At 42.3% G+C, this 20110-nt stretch overlaps 2 protein-coding genes across 4 annotated transcripts; one reads left to right on the top strand and one right to left on the bottom strand.

Annotated features, from left to right (window-relative positions):
* Window positions 1-1310: 1310 nt before the first annotated feature.
* Window positions 1311-12143, top strand: LOC101076785 (heterogeneous nuclear ribonucleoprotein C-like). Of its 3 annotated transcripts, none has more exons than XM_029830825.1 (9): window positions 1311-1468; window positions 3858-3964; window positions 5056-5324; window positions 5821-5893; window positions 6007-6057; window positions 6236-6402; window positions 6651-6764; window positions 6841-7013; window positions 9412-12143. In XM_029830825.1, exons 2-9 carry the CDS (start codon window positions 3960-3962, stop codon window positions 9499-9501), a joined length of 942 nt encoding a protein of 313 aa, XP_029686685.1. In that variant the 5' UTR covers window positions 1311-1468; window positions 3858-3959; the 3' UTR covers window positions 9502-12143. The 3 variants fall into 3 exon arrangements, with proteins under 3 accessions (XP_029686685.1, XP_029686684.1, XP_029686683.1); XM_029830824.1 differs by having other exon boundaries at window positions 6004-6057; window positions 6844-7013; XM_029830823.1 differs by having other exon boundaries at window positions 6004-6057.
* A 5357-nt stretch (window positions 12144-17500) lies between these two features.
* On the bottom strand, window positions 17501-19809 carry LOC101069407 (peptidyl-prolyl cis-trans isomerase FKBP1A-like). Its single transcript, XM_003975441.3, has 4 exons — window positions 19664-19809; window positions 19523-19570; window positions 18306-18418; window positions 17501-18105 (listed from the first exon to the last, which is right to left on the bottom strand). Exons 1-4 carry the CDS (start codon window positions 19698-19700, stop codon window positions 17980-17982), a joined length of 324 nt encoding a protein of 107 aa, XP_003975490.1. The 5' UTR covers window positions 19701-19809; the 3' UTR covers window positions 17501-17979.
* Between the last annotated feature and the right edge of the window lie 301 nt (window positions 19810-20110).

Raw genomic sequence — 20110 nt, 5'->3', positions numbered from 1 at the left:
ATTAATGAAATTGCACATGCCTGTGTATCCACTGCATATTGATAAATAACTCTAGTTGCCTTGGTAACAGCAGTTTTCTGCCTGGTTGTATAGAAAATTCTGCTGGTGTGAGAGGCCGCGCAGGGCAAAAACATTAAAATGTACACATAATAAACATGTACCTAGTGAAGAGAGGAGAGGAGAGGAGAGGAGAGGAGAGGAGAGGAGAGGAGAGGAGAGGAGAGGAGAGGAGAGGAGAGAGACAGTCCTGACCCTCTAAATAGACTAATAATAATAATTAGTGTGACTTGACTAATGACTCTAAGATTACTGTACTACTACTTTACTTTTCAAAGAGGAAGGTTTTAAGTCTAGTCTTAAAAGTAGAGATGTAGTCAGCCTCCCGCACCTGGACAGGGAGCTGGTTCCACAGCAGGGGGGCCTGGTAGCTAAATGCTTGGCCCCCCTGAGGACCTTATAGGTCAGAAGAAGAATTTTACAAATTATTCTAAATTTAATGGGCAGCCAATGAAGATATGCTAGTACAGGAGTAATGTGATCTCTTTTGTCAATACCTGTCAGAACTCCAGCTGCAGCATTTTGGATCACCTGGAGGCTTCTTAAAGAGTTGTTTGGACACCCTAATAATAAAGAATTACAATAGTCCAACCTGGAAGTATTAAACAGTCCATGATCTGAAGCTATAAGATCATTAGTAACTTTAATTAGTGCTGTTTCTGTGCTGTGGTGAGCTCTAAAACCTGTTTCTCTGCAGGTGGTCCTGTACCTGCGTTACGACCACCTTCTCAAGAATTTTTCGGATAAAGACATTTAATTTGCTAATACATCAGGACCCAGTGATGATTTTTAAATTACTGCCACTTTGTAAGACAGGGGCATATGACCTTTTGATAAGGAACAATTGATTTGGCCAAGAACAGAACTGCCAATCCTTCAAGTGTTTTGGGATAGGATCTAAAAGAGATGTGGTTCAAATTAAGAAGACATCAAAGAAATATATACAAGAGTAAAGGAGTTTAAGTGCCCCATCAAGGCCCATATGTACCTGCAGTCAACACATCTGGTGATAATAACCGCTGTTGGGATGGCTTGAGTTTCCCTCTAATAGTTATAATTTATAACATATTCTTGTCAAAGTCCAACCCTGAATGAAAAAACACCATTAAAGACAAATTGCACCAACAACTGGGTGAAATGTTTTAGTTCCAAATACAGAATATACATAGGATATCAGAGTGCAGATGACACGGGGCTAACCGCCCCTGACCCTGGTCCTCTGCGCTGCGCTGTGTTACAAAACCAACGCCCTCACCGAGCGCTGCACCATCTCGATAGGATAGCTCGTTTAGCTTGGTGGCTAAAAGAAAGCTAGCTTACCGCAGAAGGGAGCGAATCACTTGTGCTCCGAACGGACGACCTAAGTAACAGATTTTACCGAAAGCAAGCTATTTTACTCGTACAGGTCGTGGTGAGTATTTTGTTCCCAGACATTTTTTCAATTTTTCCCCCTGCTTTTTCCTTTATTTTTGGATTTTTTTTCCCCCCACCGTGGTTTTTCTATTTTGCAAAAGGAAAGAACGTATTGTGCTGCTAGCTGTGTAGCTAGCTTTACTACCTTGGAGACGAGCACCCTGTGAGAAAGATTACGCTGTTGGTGTTTTTTTAAAGTTACGACGCTTTGGAATCATCTTAGCTACAAATTCATCACTTTTTCCTACGCTTCGTAGCTTGTTTTTGTGTCATCTATTGTAAAGACTTCTTTCACGGGATTGACTTGGCATGCGTCTCAGTTAGCTCACCAGCTAAGTTGACACTAACGGCGTATGTTGTTGCTTTTCTAGTTGGACTTCCATCACGACTCAGTACTAAACATATACTGTCGTCTCCAGATAATTCATGAAACTCTGATCTTGTTTTCTGCACGAAGAAGGACTGGTTCAATTGCATTTTTGTGTTGTTGAGTTGGTGATGGGCTTATTTTAGCTATGTTAGCCGCGGGCTTACACGGGGCCTGTGACTCCCACTGACGCCTGGTGGCGGCGCTGTGTAGTGGATTGTGTTGGCACTTTTCAAATAAACCAGACATCTTATTTTTCTGGTTTATGCTGCGCAGTCTTTTTTGTTTTTGTCCTTTTTTTGTGGAGTAGATTTTTTTTTTCCTTTCTACGTACAAGATTTATTTTTCTGACTTGGGGGACTTTGGACTGCAAGGGGTTCTTGATTTTGTTAAATGAAAGTACACTCAGTTAATTAAACGCTCATTATTTTTAAAGCATAAAATGGCTATTCATGTGTATCAAATACCACTCCTTCCTTCACATTTGCCCCACTCCCAAGGCCTGCAGATACACCCTCAAATCCACATTTAGTCATTGCTTTCCCTAGAATAATAAGGTTGAGTAATTGAATTCAGATTTCAACTGTATACATTAGAAAAATGAAATAAAAAAATACTACATATACTCCAAAGGGATATCCCAGTTATTTTCCTTTACTACACTAGATATATCCTCTTAATGCTTTGTAATAATTAAGTTCTTTGCTAACAAAGCTCCTCTTATCTTGTACAGTTTGCATGGTTTAAATATGAAACAACTGCAATGTTGGATTTATTTATTCCAACAGTAGGAGGTGATGTGCAAAGAGCTTTTTTAAGTATTAGTATCTAGCAGGTGCAGCAGTTTCCATGGCACTCCATCAAAAGCACTCTTTGTAGAGTGAACAGGTGATTATGTGATGCTCTGAGTGGTTCAGGCTTGTGTGATGTGGATGGTGTTGGCATTTTCCACATTTTAAACAAAGTTTCTTTTTCCTGGCTGATGCGACAGAGTCTGCTGTTGTGCTCTAGATCTATATATTACCACATAGCCATATCTATAAAGACTAAAATATTTGTTATTGCCCATCAAGTTGGGAATATTATTTGGTTGGCCGATGCATTTCTCTATTTCTGTGAATAGACATTAATATCTATTAGGATGAGAAGATATGCACCTTTTCTATCCAGAATAAATCATATTGTCAGTGAGAAAAAGCAATTCATTTTTTCCCATGCACTTTTAGTACTCAAACCTCTACATTGACTTTCAAAGCTGCAGTAACTTTAAGTGAGCAAGCTAGTTAAGTGTTAAACAATGGAAGGAGAATTTCCAAAATGAAAACTTTAAACCACATATGGATACTAGAGATTACTCTGAGTAGAAAAAATACATTTCTATAGATAATGAACAAAAATACTTTTGTAATTAATAAAAACTTAAATTTCTTCTTAATAAGTCAAGTAGTACTTGTGCTCCACCTTCTGACTGTGGAGAAAATGCTGACTTCCCTCACTTATAGTTAGGCAAATGTAAAGAAAAAGATTTTGTAAACACACAAATATATCTGTCATGTGTCTATTGTTCTTAATAAAAAATAATCTCAAGCCTTATTAAAAAAAACAACCTGTAGTTGTACTGTATAAATCTTGATAAATGTTTATCTTCAACTAAAACTGCTTCCTACCTTGGTATCCGAGCCATTCCTTAAAAAAAGATTGTTTAACTTTGACCATATTTATCACCAGGCAGGCAGGTATTTTCCACCTCCTTATTGATAGATTTTAGTTAGATTAGTCTGTCTTTAGTCGCTCTTCAGATTACCTAAATTAGACAAGCTTGCAGTTTCTTGTCCGTGCATTTTAACAGCAGTGCACATCAACTCAAGCTGTAGACCCCAAAATACTGTGATATAAAGTGATTTTTCTTTCAAGAAACAGTTTTGCTTTACTACTAATGCCTGTACACACAACAATCAGGTAAGACGTAGTACAGCTAACCCTGATCAGAATGACTGAGGTGTGTTTTCTGTCACCTCAGTATAATTCGTGAGGGGTGAAGGTGAAGGTTGACCCCAGCCCAAACTGATTCCAGCCCAAAGCGTCAAACATCAGACAGACGACAGCCCATCACACAGACGCTATGGAGTGAGTCATGAATGTCAAATCCCCCGCCGTCACGTGATGGCAGAATGCTATGTTTTCATGTTTGCTGCACCGGGGCTAGAAAAAATAGCTTGAAATTTCCTAGCCCTCCCCCATTCCTCCTTTTCATATAACAGCTACACAAGTCCTCCTCTGTGTTGGGATGTAACTCAACAGGTTTGGTCTTAACATGTGATTGCTATTATATAGATCCTGACCTGACTTATAGACCTGTTAATATAGAAGTTTGATCATCGATTATCATGGTGTTCACTGCCTAGAACATTTTAAGAAATGCTTAAATTAGTTGAGTGTTTGTTTTACATGGCTGAGCTGCTGAAAAATGAATTGAGCTGTAAGTGGTAGGAAGATTATTGCTAAGTGGAAGAGGTGACACACTTGAAATGCTTTGAAAATGAATACTTTGATTTGGAAAGGTTTTGCATATACTGTATCCCTCTGATGTTATTGCCGTTTTATTTTTAGTGTTTGGTTTCTCGGTACGAATTGTAAGCATCCTGTGGAAGTTAGTGGTGGGTGTGGGGATTCAGCTGGAATGCACGAGGGTCATGTCAGCTGATGCCAAAAGATACTCGACAAAAAGCACCATTACACAGCTTTTATTGTGTGTTGCGGTTTCATTTTATGACTTGGCAGGAATGCGTTGGTGTGTTTGCAGCCAGTGTTGCGCTGTAAGCAGGTTGCTTGGTGTTTGTTATAAGCCTTCCGACGCTTGCACTGGTTACCTGTGAAAAGGGCCAGTAAAAGGAAGAGGAAATATGTTTAGATTGAGTATCATTGTTCCACACTTGATCCTTTAAAACAGGAAGTTGATGCTTTTCAAACCATATAACAAATATTTGCTATTTCTTTACTTTTTAAGGCACAGTGTGTTTGATCACCAGTGCTCTTGAGGGGCAATTTAATATTATTTGTTGACATGGGCAACTTTTTTGTAATATTTTCCAGATTTTATATTACTATTAATTTGGTAAATATTATTTGGCCCATTTCCATCAGGAGTGGTTCAAAATGAAGGAGAATCCTGATTTTGATCATAAATCAGCAACCTGTTTATTTGTCTTTGTTTCCAGCTTTTCAGCCACCACACCAAGCCTGATGGCAAGCAGCAACGTGACCAATAAGACTGACCCCCGTTCCCTCAACTCCCGTGTCTTCATTGGCAACCTCAATACCTTGCTGGTCACCAAGGGAGACGTTGAGGCCATCTTTTCCAAATACGGCAAAATCGTAGGATGCTCCGTCCACAAGGGCTACGCATTTGTTCAGTATGCCAGTGAAAGGAATGCGCGGGCTGCTGTTTCCGGGGAGGATGGCAGGATGATCGTGGGCCAAGTTCTTGGTAAGGTTGAAGAGGCAAGAGGCAAGATTATAAAATATTCAGTTAAAGTGTTATGTTTTACCCTGAAGACTTTATAATCAATAATTTAGGCATTCTGGTCATGGACAAGAACAAATCGGCATCCAAAATCCACATTTATTATAAATGCTATATATATTAGCCTTGTTTTGGCCTCCTGCTTTAGCTGGGAGGTAGAATTCACCTGGTCTTGAATGGCTCATTAGATAATGAATTAAGAGAGAAACAATTAACTGAGTCTGAAAAGAACCATCTTTGATGTAGGAAACCAACTGTTGCATTTTAAGCTGCACATTGTCCATTTTGAAAGACGGACCTAATTCACTCATTGCCACCTCCAGAGTGCAGAGTGGTCTACTGTTGTCCCTCTTTATATACGGTCTGGCTAATGAACTGATAGGTGTTGTTATTTTCACTGAAATGTAGCATAGCTGCTTTTTTCAAACTCAAACTAAAATGATTAATCCCCCCCTCCCAGACATAAACCTTGCTGGTGAACCCAAACCTCACAGGTCAAAAACCACCAAACGCTCCGCAGGAGACATGTACAGGTCAGTGAACAAGTTCTTCAAACGTCTTACAAGAAAACAGGTGACCTTTACAACTTAGGGAATAAACTGTTGCATAAATAAAACTTATGGAATCTTTTTTTCTTATTCAGCAGCAGTTCCTCCTTTGAGCTTGACTATGACTTTCAGCGAGATTATTATGACAGGTAAGTAAAATAGTGTCTGAAAGGAAGGAAAATGACTGAAGTGTTTTTTTTTTTTACTACTTTCTCAGAATAGTCTTGTTATTGTCTTCCTAGCATTGAGAGTGTAACCTTGAAATCTTTCTCTCTCTAATGTCTTTATGACAATGTTAAACGCGTACCATTTTGTGTTGGATACTAGAATGTACTCATACCCATCCCGTGTTCCTGCTCCTCCTCCTCCTCCCTTGTCACGGGCGGTGATTCCATCTAAGCGGCCCAGAGTTAGCCTGAGCACCGGAAGCAGTCGACGAACAAAAAGCAGCCTGTCCTCTTCTTCAAAGAGCAGTCAGAGGGCTTCCAGAACAAGTAGGTGTCTCAACAGGTGCTAACAAGACCATGTTTTCCTTGTTTAAAGCCAAACGCTGCGAATCAGCGTACGTCATTTTTAATCACACTGCACTTTTTAAATGGAACTTCATTCTCAAGAATCCAATAAAATTCTTTATATTAAATGAAACGCACGTCGTGTTGGCCTATTCCAGTCTAGTGGACTGTTGTGTTGAAGGTTAATCGCTTTGTCCTGTATGATCATTGTTGAGGCAATTTATCTGCAGTGAAAGTCGATGAGCTGCTGACCATTAAGAGGGAGCTGAGCCAAATCAAAAGCAAAGTAGATGACCTGCTGGACAGTCTCGAACGCATGGAGAAAGACCACAGCAAGAAATTGGGTAGGGGAATGGATTTGCAAGAGTGTGTAACCTTTTGAACACGTAAACTTCTGACCACAATTTCCCGATTTGACAGAAGCTAAGAGCATCAAAGCTGAACCAGGCGAGGTAACATCACCTTCACATATCAGCATGAAGAAGGACGACGGGATGAAGAGAGACCGGGAGAGCCAGATAGTCAATGACTCAGATGAGGAGGATGATGACGATGAGGAAGATGAGGATGGAGATCTGCTGGAAGAGGAAGAGGTGAAATCAAAAGGGCTGCTTTATAATTTACAGGCATTCAGGAGTAGAAATCATGGATAGATTATTAGTCTTGCAGAGTTTCTAACATTCTCAATATTCCTAGCAGGGAATCTTGGCTTCAGAGTAAGTGAGGAAGATTCAGAGAGCAGCTCAACAAGGAACTTTTATCTTAGTGAGGAGATGTGGTTGACCCTGTGTTTAGGTACGATGCAGTCTTCTAAAAGATGTGATTTGTTCTGACTAAAGGAAAAGATAAAACTCGCTCCCGGTAATGAATGGACAGTAAAATCAACCCATCACAAAACTTAAGAAATTGAGAAATATGTTTGCTGTAATGATGAAAATTGCCAAAATCACTTTTTATACAGCCTCGAAATGTTTGAATGTACCTCATTCACATGTAGATTATTATTATTGATTTCCTTATTCTGTCTACTCGCCATGCTGGTAGTTTAAATACTTATTTATTTGATGTTAACAGTGCACACACTCCCGGAGCTATTCCAAAGGGTGTAGGCTGAAGCTTTAATATACCTACCCGTTTAACCCAAAAAAGAAAAAAAAAAACACCAGACACCAGAAAGACACCACAAACACCCCTGCAAAATCAAGCCAATGGCATCTTGTTCAATCACTGTTGTTCAACATACAGAGAACATCTCTCTTTCCTCTCTGTCCTTTTGCCATCTGTGTTTAAGACACTCTAAGGCCTCTTAATAGTCCTCCTCCCCCCTCCTGTTTACAGTTTTCCCTTTAGGAGCTTTCTTAAGGCCAAAAAGACATTGGGCCAGATTCACCAATATGTTCTTAAGAATCTTCTTAGATTCTTTCTTAAGTTGTTCTTAAGAAGTTTTTTAAGAAAACCCTACGTCGGATTCATCAACGCGTTCGTAAGCCCCAGAATTGTTCGCAGCTGTGTTCTTAGATTGATGAATGCCATCTGTTCGTACGTTGAAAGCGTGTGCCAGGTGAGTCTAATTAACATACGATTAGCATAAGTCACCGCCCACTAATGCCCATAAAAAGGAACTGCAGCAGGACCCTGTAGACAGCAAAAAGCAGCAAAATGCCCAAAGCTTGCCTCTCCACGCCTGATTTCTGACGCCGTGTTGAACAATCAAGAAAGGATGGCTAACACGCTTGATAAAATTGCCTCAACCCTGATGACTATAGCCAACACGCTTAAAGAAATCAATGAGAATGTAAAAAAAATAAACGTGTAAAAGCTGTGCTCGGATTGTGACAATAATGCATTTTATTCACAAACGGGCAATTAATCGCGCTCGAACGTGAACCGCGTGCCTGCAGTCTGGCCCCATCATTGCGTCAGGACACACATCCTCACGGGGTTGTGGCTCTGTGTCCAAACACATCCAGCGCCCCTTTAACATGCCGATGGTGCGTTCAATGGTGGAGCGACTGCGCGCATGCATCTGATTGAATAAAATTTCCTGTGGAGTCTGAGGGTTGGTCAGTGGTGTCAACAACCAGAGCATATCCTCGATGCCCTAATAAAATAAATCAAGATAAAATCAAATAAAAAGACAGTTTTGGCATGGTTTCCAATTTGGTTGATTAATGTTAAGTCATTGGCACATTTACGTAATTTTAAAATTCTCCGTAAATCACCAAAAATAGGAAATAAATAAATATGACAGAATTATCATTGTAATATTGAATTTTATTGAACTGCACAAGAGAAGAAAACACAACCATGCCAACATGTCGGCGCTGAAATGTGCGTAAGAGTACTCCTGAGTGTTCGTAGGATTTGTTCTTACCTACGCATAAATCCAGGATAAGAAGAAATTGGTGAATGCCACAATCTTCGTAAAATGTTCGTAAATGGGACTTAAGAACAAATTTGTTCGTAAGAACGTTTCGTGAATCTGGCCCATTGTGAGTAACTTATCTTACAAAGGAAGAGTCAAGGAATTCTAAGACTTTTTAGACTGATGTTACTGAGAGCTGCATAATTACTATTGGGTTTCTTTGTGAATATGGGCCTTGGGCTTCTGTTTATATGATTTCCTTTGCATAGAAGAATTTTTATTTTTATTAAGATTTTTGATTGACTTCGCAGTGTTACAGAATAATTGCAATGGTTACTTTTCAAAATGAGTTTGTGATCTTGTTTGACATCATTGAAAACATCTAAATCAGGTAAGTAAAATTAAAATATTCAGTCAATTACTAAGGCTGCTTACTGCAATCCTACAATAAGGATGATGATGCTATTGAGTTAATATTACAATTGGCCCAGGAGCGATGTTTGATGTTTGACAGTCTTAAAATTGCCCTTAAGATTTCAACAGAAATTGTCAATTTAGTTGTGGAAAAACGTTCCTGATGCAGAAACAAAAAAATAGAACCTCTGTTGTTCATTTTCGATCTTCAGGTACGGAGTCCGGACATAAAGGAGGAGGAAAAGGAGGAAGGGGAACATGTGGACGATGATGTGGACAGCCTTAATGGTGAAGACGTGTAGACGTGGGAGAAGGAGCATATATACTGCATACTCCAGTATGAACTCGGACTCTTTTGTAACATTCACACACCTGTGCATGATGCACTCACACACAATCTTGTTCCGATTGTCCCTTGATCTTTGTTTCTTTTAGTTTAGTATTATTGTATCAGAGCTGTAGCTGTAGGTTTGTGCTTTTACTATGGTATTATTGGTCTTTAGGAGATGGCAGAAATAGTTGGTGTTCTCGTACTGACGGCTCTATAGAGGGACAAAAATTCAGCTACAAAATGTGTGTTTTTCCTCAATGTTTATTTTGTGTGTTTATAATTGTATGCCATTTTTATAATATTCAGTTTATAAAGGAATAAATTGCAATACAATGTTAAAGAAAGATTTTTTTTGTCCTTTCACAATCGGTAAGGATTAAAATGTGTTTTCCCCTTGTAATAAACCAGTTTAGGCATTAGGTTTTATTTGGAAGTTAAAAAGCAGATTTTCATATAGTTTTGAGCGCTCCTTGGGAGTGCTTACTCGTAAAATTCAGGCTAATTTGATGTTATTGTTATAGTTAATTTGGATTCAGAAACGGCCATGTATTAAAATAGTTTAGAATTTTCCTTTCAAAATGACCCTATACGTAAAAATAAGTCATTGCATTTGTTTCTACTTCTGTTAAGCTATGGTTGCTGACATTTTGCTCTCTGTTGATATGGATCAGATTTCTTCCTCTGAAGGATGTTAAACACCTTTGGCTTAGACGTTATCTCCTCTAGCCGCTACAATATCTCCATCCTCTTGTGTCAGCTAGCTACAAGCCTGTTAGCAACATCCAATGCACAATTGCATTTTTTTTCTTCAGTGCCTCTCTGAACACCCAAGGTCACTCTACATGTAAAAAGTGGAAAGCACCCATTAACACTGGGGAAAGGAGATGATTTTGGTTAAATAATTTGTGATTTTAACAAATGAACCTGACATCACCAGGCATCTTGGGTGTCAAGGTAGTGTCTGCTTAAACCAACACATTTGTTTTGGTGAGAATTGCTTAATATTGGCTTGAACATAATGAAAGATTACATTTATTGTTTGAACGTAAACTTGGATTTTCTCCAGACACTCCTATATCTCAACACCAAATCTTGTATTTAATTCTTTATCTAGCCTTGTCCCTTCAATAAGCAAAACAGGACAAATTTAAGGATAATCCAGATTAGGGAATGGGTTTGTTGAGGACAGGCGGATAAGCATTAAATACTGGAAGATGAAGCAGAAGACTCTTAGTGATGGTATTTACTGAATTCTAACCTTACAGGCTTGTGCTAGAATAGTCCAACAGATCCAGATATTGGCAAAGAAATATGGTAATATATTGTTCTTGCTCTATCCTCTCTACAAAATAACTACCCCAGATTATCCAGAGTATTCCCCAAACATTTGTTACATCGTGGAACCTCAAAATTAATGAAAAAATTCCTAAACTGTAGTCATACTACTTTATATTACAGATGGCAGGGCATTTCTTCTAATTTATAGTCGTAACAGTGAGGCCATACTTGATTCTATAGCACTTTTACATCACATTGATCCCTCATTGAATTCTGAGCGTTTCAAAACAGTTTTTTACTGCAAAAGCAAATGCGATCCTCCTGTCAGATACAATCTTCATCGTAATCTATAATGTGGTTAAAATAGTTTCCAGTAGTATTCTACCCCAATCATCACCCTATATTAATCTAGCAATGGTCATTCTGTCTGTTTTCCAGTGACTTTTATTTTATAGCACCTGCTCTTACACACTATTTCTTTAAGTTGGTGGATATTTAACTCTCCCTACTCAATAAGACATTTAACATTTTAATATACTTTTAATTATGGTAAAAAGGGGCCATTACACAAGTAAGGTTAACTCTTATTATAATAATTATTGCATTTGATTTTACACTGACCGAATTATGTTTTGAATTAATTCAGAGAAAAACAATGATTTATGCTGACTTAAAGTGGCGAAAGTTACCACTGCATTATAAAGATGAAGTAAAACAAGATAAAAGAGCTGCAGCCGAAACAAGTTCTACAGAACACGAGTCTGCAGGAGCCATCCCCACCTACAAAGTTTCTCTGGATGCTTATATAATGTAACATGGGTTGTGACCATGAGCTCTGAGAGGTGCTGTAACTATAATTGTAACAGGAGAGGATAAGGAGTGATGTTCGCCCTTAGCTCAATTTCTTAGAAGAAATAACCCTGATATTCAGTGAAGGTTGCATTTGGAGAAAAACAAGCATATACAGAATGTCATGGTTGGCAGATATGTGCTGTAAAACTAAACAATTATACTTGTCATCGCACATGTGGAGTAAAATAATTACTATTAAAATCCATTTGCTGGGACCACCATTGTACGTGTTCCAGCTAGGCACTGGACAAAGATAAACCCTCTGTTCGTTCTAATCATCTGGTAAATTAAGAGTACTCAGCTGAATCTATGTACCTTTTGACAGTATGTTCAAAATGCGTTGTATTTCTTTCATTTTATTTACTAATTGTACAGATATGTCATGCTTTGATGGGATGTCTGGCTTTTCAGTGTGAGGTGCCTCTCTGGAAATTTGCATTCTTTCTTTGCAGAAGTTAATAAAGCTGGGCCGAGTTAAGGTGAGGTTAAGGTTGTCTTTATTGTCACCACACGATTTTCATCCTGTCTTCTGAGCCTCACAGTCCTGCATCTCAGACTATGATGTCTATGAGCCAATGTCATAGAGTCGCAGAGTTTTAAACGGTATCAACCGTTGAAATTATTGCACATATGGCCTATGAACAACCAACAGGTAGCTACTAACAGTATTGAAGTATTACACTGAGGAAAGTGTTGATAACTTGGGGGAATCAGTCTCCTGCTGAATGTGCTCCTGTGATGGGCCAGCTTTTCACAGAGTGGGTGGTGTTGGAGAGCACGCTGCTTTCTAAGCTTTACGTCATCTTACACACCTTACATCTTAGTTGCTAGGTGGAGGGCTGCACTATCCGAGCGCAACTTTTCTAGTTGCACGTTTTTAAGGGTAGGACAAAATTTTTTGGCCACAACATTGTTTTTTTTACAGTAACTCTAACAAGCTTTAATATCTGAAAGCTGCTTTTTAGCTGCAATTGTGAAAATGTTATTTATTTATTTGAGGTGTTTACAGTTGATGCCAAGGATGCTGTGACGATCTATCTGCCGTGTACGTCATCCTGCCCCTCCCCCTCCTTATTTTTTCTGGAAAGCACCTTGAAACAATTTTGATTGTATAAGATGCTATATAAATAAAGATTGATTGGGATCCCTGGGCTGCCACCTTATCGTGGTGGAGGGGTTTGCGTGTCCCAATGATCCTAGGAGCTCCGTTGTCTGGGGCTATATGCCCCTGGTAGGGCCACCCATGGCAAACAGGTCCTAGGTGAGGGACCAGACAAAGCGTAGCCCAGGACCCCCTAATGATGCTGAACAACTTTGGTGCCAAGTTTCCCTTGCCCGGATGCGGGTCACCGGGGCCCCCTCCTGGAGCCAGGCCTGGGGGTGGGGCACGTTGGCGAGCGCCTGGTGGCCGGACCTCTGCCCATGGAGTCCGGCCGGGCGCAGCCCGAAGAGGCAACATGGGACCCCCTTCCCGTGGGCTCACCACCTGCAGGAGGGGCCAAGGGGGTCGGGTGCATTGTGTTTTGGGTAGCAGCCGGAGGCAGGGACCTTGGCGGTCTGATTCCCGGCTGCACAAACTGGCTCTAGGGACATGGAATGTCACCTCTCTGGTGGGAAAGGAGCCTGAGTTGGTGCGCGAGGTTGAGAAGTTCCGACTAGATATAGTTGGCCTCACCTCGACGCACGGCAAGGGCTCTGGAACCAGTCTTCTTGAGAGGGGTTGGACTCTCTACCACTCTGGAGTTGCCGATGGTGAGAGGCGACGAGCAGGGGTGGCAATTCTGGTTGCTCCCCAGCTCAGTGCCTGTGTATTGGAGTTTACCCCGGTGGATGAGAGGGTAGCCTCCCTTTGCCTTCGGGTGGGGGGACGGATCCTGACTGTTGTTTGTGCCTATGGTCCAAACAGCAGTTCAGCGTATCCACCCTTTTTGGAGTCCTTAGAGGGAGTGCTGGAGAGTGCCCCTTCTGGGGGCTCCCTCGTCCTCCTGGGTGACTTCAATGCTCACGTTGGCAATGACAGTGTGACCTGGAGAGGTGTGATTGGGAAGAACGGCCCCCCTGATCTGAACCCGAGTGGTGTTTTGTTATTGGACTTCTGTGCTCGTCTCAGATTGTCCATAACGAACACCTTGTTCAGACATAAAGGCGTCCACATGTGCACTTGGCACCAGGACACCTTAGGCCGCAGATCGATGATCGACTTTGTGGTTGTGTCATCGGATTTGCGGCCGCATGTTCTGGACACTCGGGTGAAGAGAGGGGCGGAGCTGTCAACTGATCACCACCTGGTGGTGAGTTGGCTCCGATGGTGGGGAAGGATGCCGGACAGACCTGGCAGGCCCAAACGTGTTGTGAGGGTCTGCTGGGAACGCCTGGCAGAGTCCCCTGTCAGAAGGAGCTTCAACTCACGCCTCCGGGAGAGCTTTGACCATGTCCCGGGGGAGGCGGGGGACATTGAGTCCGAGTGGACCGTGTTCCGTGCCTCCATTGTTGAGGCAGCTGACCGGTGCTGTGGCCGCAAGGTGGTTGGTGCCTGTCGTGGCGGCAATGCCCGAACCCGCTGGTGGACACCAGCGGTGAGGGATGCCGTCAAGCTGAAGAAGGAGTCGTATCGGGCCTTACTGGCCTGTGGGACTCCTGATGCAGCAGATGGGTACCGGCGTGCCAAGCGGAGTGCAGCTACGGCGGTTGCCGAGGCAAAGACTTGGGCATGGGAAGAGTTCGGTTAGGCAATGTAGAACGACTTTCGGACGGCCTCGAAAAGGTTCTGGACCACCATCCGGCGTCGGAGGAGGGGGAAGCAGTGCACTGTCCACGCTGTGTATAGTGGTGATGGTGTGCTGCTGACCTCAACTCGGGATGTTGTGGATCGGTGGAAGGAATACTTCGAGGACCTCCTCAATCCCACCAACACGCCTTCCAGTGAGGAAGTAGGGCCTGGGGACCTGGAGATGGGCTCTCGTATCTCCGGGGCTGAAGTTGCCGAGGTAGTTAAAAAACTCCTCGGTGGCAAGGCCCCGGGGGTGGATGAGATCCGCCCAGAGTCCCTTAAGGCTCTGGATGTTGTAGGGCTGTCGTGGTTGACTCGACTCTGCAACATCGCGTGGACATCGGGGGCAGTGCCGCTGGATTGGCAGACCGGGGTGGTAGTCCCTCTTTTTAAGAAGGGGGACCGGAGGGTGTGTTCCAACTATAGGGGGATCACACTCCTCAGCCTCCCTGGTAAGGTCTATTCAGGGGTACTGGAGAGGAGGGTCCGCCGGATAGTCGAACCTCGGATTCAGGAGGAGCAATGTGGTTTTCGTCCTGGGCGTGGAACAGTGGACCAGCTCTACACCCTCCGCAGGGTCTTCGAGGGTGCATGGGAGTTTGCCCAACCAGTCCACATATGTTTTGTGGACTTGGAGAAGGCATTCGACCTTGTCCCTCGGGGGGTCCTGTGGGGGGTCCTCCGAGAGTATGGGGTGTCGGGCCCGCTGATACGGGCTGTCCGCTCCCTGTACGATCGGTGCCAGAGTTTGGTCCGAATTGTTGGCAGTAAGTCGAACTCGTTTCCGGTGAGGGTTGGCCTCCGCCAGGGCTGCCCTTTGTCACCGATTCTGTTCATAATTTTTATGGACAGAATTTCTAGGTGCAGTCATGGTGTTGAGGGGATCCGGTTTGGTGACCTCAGGATCGCGTCTCTGCTTTTTGCGGATGATGTGGTCCTGTTGGCTTCATCGGCCCGTGACCTCCAACTATCACTGGATCGGTTCGCCGCCGCATGTGAAGCGGCTGGGATGAGAATCAGCACCTCCAAATCCGAGGCCATGGTTCTCGACCGGAAAAAGGTGGAGTGCCTTCTCCGGGTAAAGGAGGAGATCCTGCCCCAAGTGGAGGAGTTTAAGTACCTCGGGGTCTTGTTCACGAGTGAGGGAAGAATGGAGCGGGAGATCGACAGGCGGATCGGTGCGGCGTCCACAGTAATGCGGACTCTGCACCGGTCCGTTGTGGTGAAGAGAGAGCTGAGCCGAAAGGCGAAGCTCTCGATTTACCGGTCGATCTTCGTTCCTACCCTCACCTATGGTCATGACCTTTGGGTAATGACCGAAAGAACAAGATCACGGGTACAAGCGGCTGAAATGAGCTTCCTCCGTAGGGTGGCTGGGCTCTCCCTTAGAGATAGGGTGAGAAGCTCTGCCATCCGGAAGGAGCTCGGAGTAGAGTCGCTGCTCCTCCGCGTTGAGAGGAGCCAGATGGGGTGGCTTGGGCATCTAGTCAGGATGCCCCCTGGACGCCTCCCTGGTGAGGTGTTCAGGGCATGTCCCTCCGGTAGGAGACCCCCGGGGAGACCCAGGACACGTTGGAGAGACTATGTCTCTCGGCTGGCCTGGGAACGCCTGGGGATCCCTCCGGATGAGCTAGAGGAGGTAGCTGGGGAGAGGGAAGTCTGGGCTTCTCTCCTTAGGCTGCTGCCCCCGCGACCCGACCAGGATAAGCGGTAGAGAATGGATGGATGGATGGATGATTGATTATTGGCTCAATTTTGCCAAACTGATTGGATTTTTGTTGCTGTTTTGATAACCTGGTATTAACCTTGAATTAGATTGATTTAATTTTAAGTCACTGTCTGTCCTCATTCTGCTATGGAGTTCTCTTAATCGGGTCCTGACTGTACAGTCTGACCAAGCATGGACTCTGCAGGCACAGGGTCAGAAAGGACTAACAGCAGTGAGGAGGGAGGTGGAAGCCAACATGGAGAAAGCTACAGGTGTATGCTCCATGTAAGCTGGTCTGGTGGCATATCTCACTGGCCATCCAGAGTGTCTAAAAGCCTCACAAGGTGCCTCCTCCCACACAGGTGCAGCGGCATCTTCATTGACCCTCAGTCATCTCCACCTTTCCATCACAAAATGTTTCTACGGTGAATCATGGGACTGCTGACCATTCCTCCCCCAGTGTAACCTCCATTTTAGGTCAGCTGCCTTCACGAATGACAAATCAAAGGTTGCTTATATTATCACTTAGTGATCTAAAACCTCGTAATAGGGAGTCCACTAAGCTGGACCAAAGGTCAGAGATCTGTAACTCTCTTCTTCTGTTTTATATAACCTTCTGGGAGAGAAGCAGCTAAGGTGCCACTGTTGCTTGTTGGTGGTCAGGCCCTGGGTTCCTGTAAAGCACCTAGAAACAATTTTGATGGAACAAATGCTACATGAATGAAGATGAACTGAATCCTTTGAGCTCCATCATATTTTAGTTTCATGCCTGTCTGCAAAAGAGTGATAGTGGGTAGGTTAATAAGGCTACAGAGATGTCTGCTGGCTTCTTAGTGCTCCAGGATACTTCAGTTTCACAGAACAGAAATCAAATTTTTGGAGTACTAATTGATAATGAATTAAGATAAGATAAAACTTTATTGATCCCACATCAATAAAGGGCTCTTTATAAAGGGGAAATTCACGTGTTACAGAAGTAGCCAGTGGTATACAACACTAAAAGAAAAACTATTATGTTATGTACATTACGATGTACATTAGACATTATATACAGAGGGGGAAATTATATACAGAAGGGAATATTATACTATAAGAAAAATGAATGTGCAAATAACAGATTCTGGAGGTAGTATGATTAAGTAGTGCAGAAAAATATGCCAACCATGGGTTATTGGTGCTACATTAAGAGTTGTGTACGTTGTGCAATTTGACAGCAGTTGGGATGAATGACCTGTGGTACTGTTCCTTTTTACACCGTGGGTGTAACAGTCTGCTGCTGAAGGAGCTGCTTAAGGCCCTCACAGTCTTGTGTAGGGGGTGAGAGAGGGTGTCTGTTCCCACTACAAATGACAAGACATTATGTTGTGTCCAAGTTTACAATTTAATTCATTTAAAGCAACATACCAGAAGACACACATTAAATAGGTGTTTTTTGTGAACATTTATGTCTACTTTCTAGATTGTTCTGTAGATTTTATGGCACCCAGTCATTTTACAATGTGGAAAAATTTTAGATTGTTCTATGGCACTTAAAGAAAAGTACATTTTTCTCAAATTTCTGGTTTTTCTTTAGCCAATGAAGAATAATTCATTCATTGTAAATTTGTGCCATTAGCTTAATGTCAAGTCAATGTTTTTTTTTTTTTTTTAAGAAAAGTACTTAACATAGGATGCTTAACAAATAAATCATCTTGGCATCATCAGTAGTGTTGGCATTAGTGACATACAATTTGCACTATTTGTCTCAATAATACAAATAACAGTTGATGTGTATAAATGGTATTAAGAGCCCCTTTTAAAAAAGAGTATGTGTCACATGTTGGTGGAATTTGAAGGTAAACTCAACAATTGATTAACTCCACTTCAAAAATGAGAGTTGCATTTGCTGGGATGATTGGTGGATAACCCTCATGGCCATATGCGTAGTCTGGTGAGCAGGTCAACCTCGCAATTTGGCCAATGCTCATCTGTGAACATAGAAAGATTCCAAACCAAAATATTTTACTGGATAAATGACACAGATATTGGTAAAACTTCAGTAAGCACAATAAAGCAAATTAACTCAGGTTAATAATTTGGACAAAAATAACACAACAAGCCAGACACTAGCTGAGTCAATTAATCTGGAAATATAAAGTGGATATATGATGGCTGCAGCTTTCCAAACCTGAGCTACGCCCTCATCCCAGCCGCGGATGACTTTGCCATGTCCAATCTTAAATTGAAAGGGCCTTTCCCGGTCCCTGGAGGAGTCGAACTTCTCTCCGTTTGTCAGAGTGCCTGTTTAATGAAAAAGTTGTAGCTCTGATTACATAATCTCCTCCTCCAACGCAAAATTTAGCAGCCGGTGCGTGTGCCTACGTCTGGGCTTTGACCAACGCACAGTACACACAGCACCTGGTCACTCAACCTCAAACTATAAGGTGGGAAAAAACTATCTCAAAAATTCAATTGCAGATCCCAAACAGCCAAATGTAAGCGAAGGCATATTTAGCCAATAAATGATTTACCATATTTAATATAATCTTTGGCATGTCTGACTTTACAGTCAGACATTTACAGTTGAAGGATATTGGTTAACACATTGTGTATAGTGGCCTGTCAAAATCGTGCATTCTATTGTTACTCTAGCTGGTTGAAGTGTCATCCTTTCAGTTTTGTAAATATTTTTAATAGTTGCATCATTTGTCTCCTCAAACATGGGAGGTTTGAAGCCAATGAAATGATGGATGTAAGATATGTGATCCCCAACCATTACTGACTGATGTGATACAGTAACCATGGATGAAAATTTACATCTTATGAAAGTTTAATTGACAATACTTTTTCCCCCTTAATTGATGTCAGCTATTGTAGTTCTCCCCTTTCATATCCATAATGCTATGCCTTTTAAAAAAAAACTGTTACCATTTCCAATAATAACAGTATTTGGACGCTTTTGTAGCGGGTCAGTCCGGTGAAGTCTCAGTTACAAACTCCGGACCATCTGCGTACCGCACGCGTTCACGATGCCGACAGGCTACGCACAAGCATAATGAGGCCGTTGCGACCCTCTCTTGCAGGCCGCAGACGGATACCGTTAGAACAATCTGATAATTACAGGCCTTCTCTTCAGAGCCAATGAGACAGCATGAAGTAAGATAGCACTTAGCCGCCATTTTCGATCTCTGAGCTTTGAGCATATCCCGAATGTAAAGCCTCGCTGCCGGAGCCTCGACAGTCACGCGAGGAAAGGAAACCCCTCACTTGTGTCGACAAAAACCCAACTAATTTACGATTATTAGGTAGATGCGCATATATTTTGATACTGATATTATAAACACAGAATTCAAATGCCGATTAAAAGATCAATGAATGATTCTCAAGCCCACAGAAGCCTCTTACCAACGTAATGGACCGTAACAAGCGCCCCTCTAGCCGGAAAGTTCATGCCTAAAATGAGAGAAGCACCGAATAAAAGACGCATTCAACAAAATGTTATGTGATAGAATTAAAACAGTCACCGTAAAAAAATAATACCCATACCATCACCAGGTCTTAAGGTCTCAATGTGTACACCCATTGTTCTTTAAGCGCAGCGACCCCCTCTCACGCTCTGCTCTCACCGCAGCGAAATTGTGCGTTTGCGTTTATGATGCGTGACGGGATTGGCTGCATCGTCACGACGTTACGACGTAGCTTCAGCGTCGTTTCTAGAGGAGTTGGATTTTTTAATTCGACAAACAACAAATTGTTCACTTACATATATAATTGTAATATTTTTAAGCATTTGAGTCTTATGTAGTGTTCATATTTTGATCGTGTGGACGGGCTATGTTTTTAAAAGGGTTTAACTGAACACAATCACTTATTTTTGTGACATGCGCTTACTTTCCCCCAATATAGGCCAGAAAAATAGTTTAAAAAAAATTAAAATCTATCTATCTATCTATCTATCTATCTATCTATCTATCTATCTATCTATCTATCTAT

Source organism: Takifugu rubripes, chromosome 22, assembly GCF_901000725.2.
Source record: "Takifugu rubripes chromosome 22, fTakRub1.2, whole genome shotgun sequence".
Classification (NCBI taxonomy): Eukaryota; Metazoa; Chordata; class Actinopteri; order Tetraodontiformes; family Tetraodontidae; genus Takifugu; species Takifugu rubripes.
The sequence above is the reverse complement of the archived record's forward strand: the minus strand, read 5'-3'. Positions and strand labels throughout refer to the sequence as shown.

What these genes read in the sequence shown, in the direction of transcription:
- LOC101076785 (XM_029830823.1), top strand. An exon ending in GATCGTGGGCCAAGTTCTTG is followed by an intron (nt 5,325 to 5,820) that starts GTAAGGTTGAAG and finishes CCCCCCTCCCAG; the next exon opens with ACATAAACCTTGCTGGTGAA. An exon ending in CAGCGAGATTATTATGACAG is followed by an intron (nt 6,058 to 6,235) that starts GTAAGTAAAATA and finishes GTTGGATACTAG; the next exon opens with AATGTACTCATACCCATCCC.
- LOC101069407 (XM_003975441.3), bottom strand. Translation starts at nt 19,700, where the DNA reads ATGGGTGTACACATTGAGACCTTAAGACCTGGTGATG. An exon ending in GACCTTAAGACCTGGTGATG is followed by an intron (nt 19,571 to 19,663) that starts GTATGGGTATTA and finishes CTCTCATTTTAG; the next exon opens with GCATGAACTTTCCGGCTAGA. An exon ending in TGTTACGGTCCATTACGTTG is followed by an intron (nt 18,419 to 19,522) that starts GTAAGAGGCTTC and finishes TTCATTAAACAG; the next exon opens with GCACTCTGACAAACGGAGAG.